The 6,000-nt window shown below is 45.7% G+C and overlaps 3 protein-coding genes across 20 annotated transcripts in view; 1 reads left to right on the top strand and 2 right to left on the bottom strand.

Moving 5' to 3' along the window:
• Positions 1-6,000, bottom strand: part of hdac11 (histone deacetylase 11) — a 400,302-nt gene that overhangs the window by 161,043 nt on the left and 233,259 nt on the right. The window lies entirely within an intron of this gene.
• The window catches only part of barx1 (BARX homeobox 1), a 214,368-nt gene that overhangs the window by 86,557 nt on the left and 121,811 nt on the right, over positions 1-6,000 (bottom strand). The gene's annotated exons all lie outside the window — the stretch shown is intronic.
• nfasca (neurofascin homolog (chicken) a) overlaps positions 1-6,000 on the top strand; it is a 62,945-nt gene that overhangs the window by 50,399 nt on the left and 6,546 nt on the right. For 7 of the 14 annotated variants that reach the window (XM_076013188.1, XM_076013192.1, XM_076013191.1 and 4 more), the window contains 4 exons: positions 875-1,177; positions 1,517-1,639; positions 4,321-4,470; positions 5,492-5,620. In XM_076013188.1, coding sequence (XP_075869303.1) covers positions 875-1,177; positions 1,517-1,639; positions 4,321-4,470; positions 5,492-5,620 — 705 coding nt within the window. Of the gene's footprint in view, positions 1-874; positions 1,178-1,516; positions 1,640-4,320; positions 4,471-5,491; positions 5,621-5,834; positions 5,887-6,000 lie in introns of all 14 variants that reach the window. The other 7 variants (XM_076013199.1, XM_076013196.1, XM_076013195.1 and 4 more) reach the window with 4 other exon arrangements.

Here is a 6,000-nt window from a genome sequence, read left to right as displayed (position 1 = left end):
GAGTCTGCATGGGTCGCTGAGAGGAATGCGGTCACATCAGAATGTTGAGCAACCGAAACATTCTGATGTCTGCTGGGGGTTTGAAGTGAAGTGTGCTGGCGATGGCCACAGCCCAGCAACTTCTACTGCTGAGACCACCATCACTGGGCTGATTCAGTTGCTTCAGAGCTTCGTCCAAAGCTCTGCCACGCTGCCATGTCTGGTCCATCGCAACCACGCATCACTCCCAGCCCTGCCTGCTCGGAGAGGTTGCTTGCTGCTTCGGGCTGCTCTGGAACGCTCAGCTGTCTCGTCGGGTCGCAGCGACGGAAGCTCTACTTATTTCCAACCCATCCCATAAGCTCTTGACGTTGCATGATGCTTTATGTTTTGAAGAACATTGTGAAGGGAATCAGCAGTCTGGCAAACCCAGCCTGGAGATGACTTCAACGCGAAGGTACTGTAACAGTCAGTCAGAGCCATTTGGAGCTCTGACAGAAGAAGAAGAGACTTGCTGGTTTTTGCCAGAGGGGCGGTTGAGCATCACGACTGAGTTCACTAAGGTTTCAAATGATGTCACATGACTGCTTTGTATTTTTTATGCTTTGCTCCGACTAATTTCCAATACGATGATTAAAACCCATCAAAACTAAAGAGCCTGGTTTAAAAAAAAAAAAGCCACTATTTTATTGTCAGATCTAATTAAAAGGTGAAGCCGTCCTCCAGAATCTGTCCAGACTCCATCTGCTCAGGTCTTGTGTCAGGTCTGTGTGTGTTGTGTGCTGGTGTGTAGTTGTATCTCTCTTTCTTCCTCTCTCTGTGTGTGTTTGTCCACCTGTTGCTGTATCTGCTACCTTGTCTTTAACATCTCTGCTCTCCGCCTCCTCCCTTGTAGTTGAGATTGAAGCCACCTCGGGTTCAGCTTTCTCTCCGACTCCTCCTCCTCTCCTCCCTCTTCCTCCTGTTACCATCGCTCCTACAACCATCCCCTCTTCAACTTCTGCCACTGCTGCAACTGTTACTGCCTCTACTACCACTTCTGCTCCTCCTCCTACTACCACAAATGTTGCTACTACTACTACTACAACCACCACCACCACCACCACCACCACTACTGCAGCTCCGACCGAAGCGCCTACCACCACCACCGTGCAGCCTGTGGTGGTCCAGACCAAGCTAACCGATCAGAGCATGTTGGGTACAGGCCATTGTTCTGTTGTAGCGCTGTTCATCTTTCTCCAGTGATGGCGGTGTATGATTATTGAAGATGATGAGCGTCTGCCTGCCTTACACATTTGAAAAAAAAAAAAAAACTATAATGACACAGCAGGCCAAAAAAAAAGAAAAGAAAAGTGTAACTAAGTTGAACATTTTGAAGTTACTGTGACTTCTGCTTTTAAAGCTCTAATGATAATTCATGGAGAGTTTCCAACAGTGCAGTGCTAAGGTCTTATTGTACCCTTTATTGCTGCCTCTGGCTTTAACCCTTGACCTCTGACCCTGCCCCCCCTTCCCCCACTCTACCCCCCCTGTGTAGCGCCCCCTGTGTGGGAGATCTGGAATCTGACGGTGGAGCCTAACAGTAACTATGCTAACGTCAGCTGGAGACACAACTTCCCACCAGGAAACAGCGAGTTTGTGCTAGAGTTCACGCTGGACAGTAAGAAATCAGACTGATCCCGGCCTGACTCACTCACTCCTCAAGATACAGCTCGTAGATAGATGGATAGATGGATAGATGGATAGATGGATGGATGGATAGATGGATAGATGGATAGATGGATGGATAGATAGATAGATGGGCAACACAAATACAGTTCTAGTACCAAAGTTCTAGTAACAGATACAACCTGGCAGCAAGTACAAACTCAAATGCAGCTGTAACAAATTCAAACAGCGCATGAAAACTGTTGCCACTGATTAATTGGGCCTCATTATCTTTATGTTCATGTTTATGACCGATGCTTTTCGATATCAATCTATGATGGAACAGTAATGGATCATCTTGTCCATAACACAAAATCATTGTAACTTGGAAGAGCTCCTGTGATTCTCTCCAGTGAAAGAGGAGGAGGAGGAGCTCCTCCTGGACTTGGTGTTTGCTCCATTTGCTGTTTGGATCTGTTGAGTTGGAGTTAATGATGGCTATTATGTTTATTTCAAAGCATTATCATTATTAGCATTATCAATAAATTATATCCAGGAAGATTTGTTAGAATTTATCTGAGTCACGTCCCACTGTTCAAGTAGTCTTGAAAGTCACACACACGCACGCACACACACACACACGCACACACACACACACACACACACACACACACACACACACACACACACACACACACACTCAGTATTACACTGCTTGGCTTGGAATGGGCTTTGTGTGAAGCTGCACTGTGAATGGGTTTGTTCCTCTCAGTTTCTGTCTGCGTCACTTCTTTTGCTTTCCACGCTTTTGATTGGATCGTTTGGGATCATTTGCTTTGGCTTTGGATTTGGCTTGAAGAAATACTTTATTTTTCCAGCTGGTTGGGATTTGGCTTTCTGAAATGTGCCTTGTTTGTGTACGTACCTCAAACAAAGACGGTCTGAATGAGTGAATGAGAGAGTTTTTTTTTTATATAGACATGTAAGGCAGGAACTTTTGTGGAAGAAAGTTAAAATGTGAGTATAAAGAGGAACAAGAAGGCAGAAGGTAGCGGCCCAGCTGGCCATCTACCACCATTCTGCTGGGAACCAATCACAAGACTTGAACTCACGTGAGTTCTGCAGTTGCAATACAGTTTCCTCCACTATAGCGCGCAGCGTTGCAAACACTGGGGTTTGGATGAGTAACAGCATAGAAAGTGGATGGATCTGATCAATCTGATTAAAATGGATGAACTAAAGTTAAACAAGACTCACAAAGACACAAGAGGAAATTTGATTCATCTCAATACTATTTGAAAAAAAAGATAGTTATGATAGAAAAATGATAGAACATTTTATTTGTAGTAAAACAGATGTCACAACCATCAAAGTAAGAGATGGTGTTGGATTATAGATAGATAGATAGATAGATAGATAGATGTACTTTATTGATCCCAAATTGGGAAACTACACTGTTGCAGAACTAAAATCAATACAAAAATAAACTGTACAGTAATTACAGTAATTACAAGAAATGTTGAAGTGGATTGTGAGAGGGTTTTTTCTTTCTTTTCAAGCGTTGTTGTTTTGATGGCATGGTGTTTGAATGAGCTCCACTGAATAAATCAACCAGACTTACTGTGTTGATGGCATGATGGTGCATGATGGTGCATGATGTCACCACCATGTGCTGCTGTCCCACTGCTGCCACTCCTCTCCTGCTGCAGCCTCAGAGTGGCGCTCACAGCCTGAGCCACGTCACGGGCCAGACCTCCAACCCCCTTGGGCTCTTTGTTTCTTCTCCTTCATCACGCTTTGATCTGTCGCTCTTGAAGATGAGTGTCGTGTTGTGGACTTGCAACGCTTACCGCACAAGAACACAAAAACAGTTCTTGGACTGAGTGTGCAAGTGCTGCATGACTCTGACAGTGCCTGTCTCATCCATGAGTCGTGAGCGCTAGATGTTCTGCTTCAATGACCAGCAGTCTTCTGCCTCATCATCATCATGCTGTCGACATGTATGAGACACCACCAAACAAAGTGCACACGTTACAAGTTGAGACGTTGGCATTTTTGTGTGTGTGTGTGTGTGTGTGTGTGTGTGTGTGTGTGTGTGTGTGTGTGATTAACCCACCGCTGCTGCTGTTGGCTTTTGTCTGAATAAATTGATTGAGATTGCTTGAGAAGAAATGGCCCTTGCATGCTTCTACTCACTTTAGAATCAACTTTGACCATCGATTTCACCCAGGACGATTGAGGACAGTGAGATGGATAGATAGATAGATAGATAGATAGATAGATGATAGATAGACAGATAGATAAATGGATAGATAGATGGATAGATGGATAGATAGATGGATAGATGGATGGATAGATGGATAGATAGATGGATAGATGGATGGATAGATGGATAGATAGATGGATAGATAGATGATAGATAGACAGATAGATAGATAGATGATAGATAGATGGATAGATGGATGGATAGATGGATAGATAGATAGATGGATGGATAGATAGATAGATGATAGATGGATAGATGGATAGACAGATCAGCGTTTGAGATGGACGAAGAGGCTGTTTCCCATTTTAATTTCATGATTCTATTGTAATTGCTACCATTTGCATTTGCTACCAAGCACAACCTGTTGACCTGTTGTGAGAAGGCCACACCCCCTGGAGTGTAATTGGCCACTTTCCTGTGTCTCTAAGGCAACAAGACGGTGAAAGTTGTGCGAATGGTACAACAGCCGCCTGTTACGGTGACACAGCTGATGGCGGGCGCCAAGTACCATCTGAGGGTTTTCTCCCATGAGCGCAGCAGCATCAGCAGCAAATCAATCACCTTTAAAACCAAACCAGGTGAGACGCCACCTGGTTTGCCCGGGGACCAGCAGGGGGCGACTGTCTGGGACACGTTGTCAGCTGGGTTCCTGTTCTCTCCTGATTCTGTCAAGGTTGGCCGACCGTGCAGGTGTTTGTAAAGGTCAGCTAGAGGTCATCAGGTCGAGACGGCCCACCTGTCTGATGACAGGAGACTGTGAACCTCCAACAGAGTTGTAACACTGTAAAAACATGTTGTGTAGTTTTTGGTGGCGTTTGCTGGCAAGGTTGTAGATTGCTGCTCTTGACAGTAGCTGCGTTTCCGTGACCGTTTTTCGCAAAAAATAAAAGCGATATTTCAAAAATTTCGACAAAGCACAATTGCGATTTGCAAGGCGTTTCCATTCGACGGTGTGAAAATCATCAGCCGGAATTCTGGTGAAATCTCGTCCCGCAAGATTTGACCGGAACTCCCTTTGCTTTTGTCTGTTTACACGTGTTTGCTGTCCAGAACGCTCGTTATGTTTTTCTCTTTGATAGCTTGCAAATATTTTCCGTCCAATCATAACCCTTTACTTTCACTTGAAGTGAACTGGTCCCCGTGAGCCGTGCGAATAAAGTGTTTCCATGAGACTTTTGCGATATTGCTCTCTGTGGATCCGTGTGAAAAACCTCCTCGTGAGAGTCCAAACCTTTGATCCAGGTTGGAGAGGTTGTTCCAAGTGGAGCCGTTTCCACCACCAGTTTTTATTACGGCCGTATTTAGGTTTGGCTCCACTTTAGGTGCGATGGAAGCGCAGCTACTGTCACTGTCAGTGTTGGTGGGTAAAGACACCATTGCCCATGAACGTCAGAAAACTCTCCTCTCAGACCAACGTTGTCTTCTCCCGATGGGCCTCTGGACGAGAACTTCCTGTGCAAGAGCTGCTCCCCGTGTTTCATCACTGCTGCTGCTGAGAGCCCCAACCTGGGAAGATGTTGTCTGACGTCCAGTCCAGAAGAGCAGTTACCTACCACTGTCCCACTGTCTCCTCTGCTCCTCCTCCACCTTCTCCCACAGCCTACATCGACCAGGTGGACATCGCCACTCAAGGCTGGTTCATCGGCCTGATGTGTGCCATCGCCCTCATCATCCTGATCCTGCTCATCGTGTGCTTCATCAAGAGAAGTCGTGGTGGAAAATACCCAGGTGAGGCCCACTCCACACTGGTTTTGACCTCGTGACCCCAGGGGCCCCAGTGGATCTCGCGCTGGCAGCCAGTGCCAGTGGATCAAGACGTCGACTCTGCTCACAGACAGTTTTTTTAAACAGCCTACAGAGACTGGACAGTGGAGCCGTGATCTGCGGTGCAGCGTGGCGCAGTTTAGAATTTGAAACATTTCTCACGTTCATATTTTTGCAGCTTCTTTAATTCATAGGTGGAAGCTACGTGGCTGCTTTGGCAGAATGTATAGGTGGGTGTGACAGTTTGGAACTAACAGCCATTGATCAACTAAAAACAGACATCAAGGTGTCACATGACCAAGAGCTTCATTGAATGGCTGGAACTGAATTGACAACATAAAGAC

Source organism: Nelusetta ayraudi, unplaced genomic scaffold (genome assembly GCF_046127955.1).
Source record: "Nelusetta ayraudi isolate G7.1 ecotype Tasmania unplaced genomic scaffold, CSIRO-AGI_Nayr_v1 ptg000146l, whole genome shotgun sequence".
In the NCBI taxonomy this organism is placed as follows: domain Eukaryota; kingdom Metazoa; phylum Chordata; class Actinopteri; order Tetraodontiformes; family Monacanthidae; genus Nelusetta; species Nelusetta ayraudi.
This window is presented reverse-complemented; position numbering and strand designations above follow the sequence as displayed.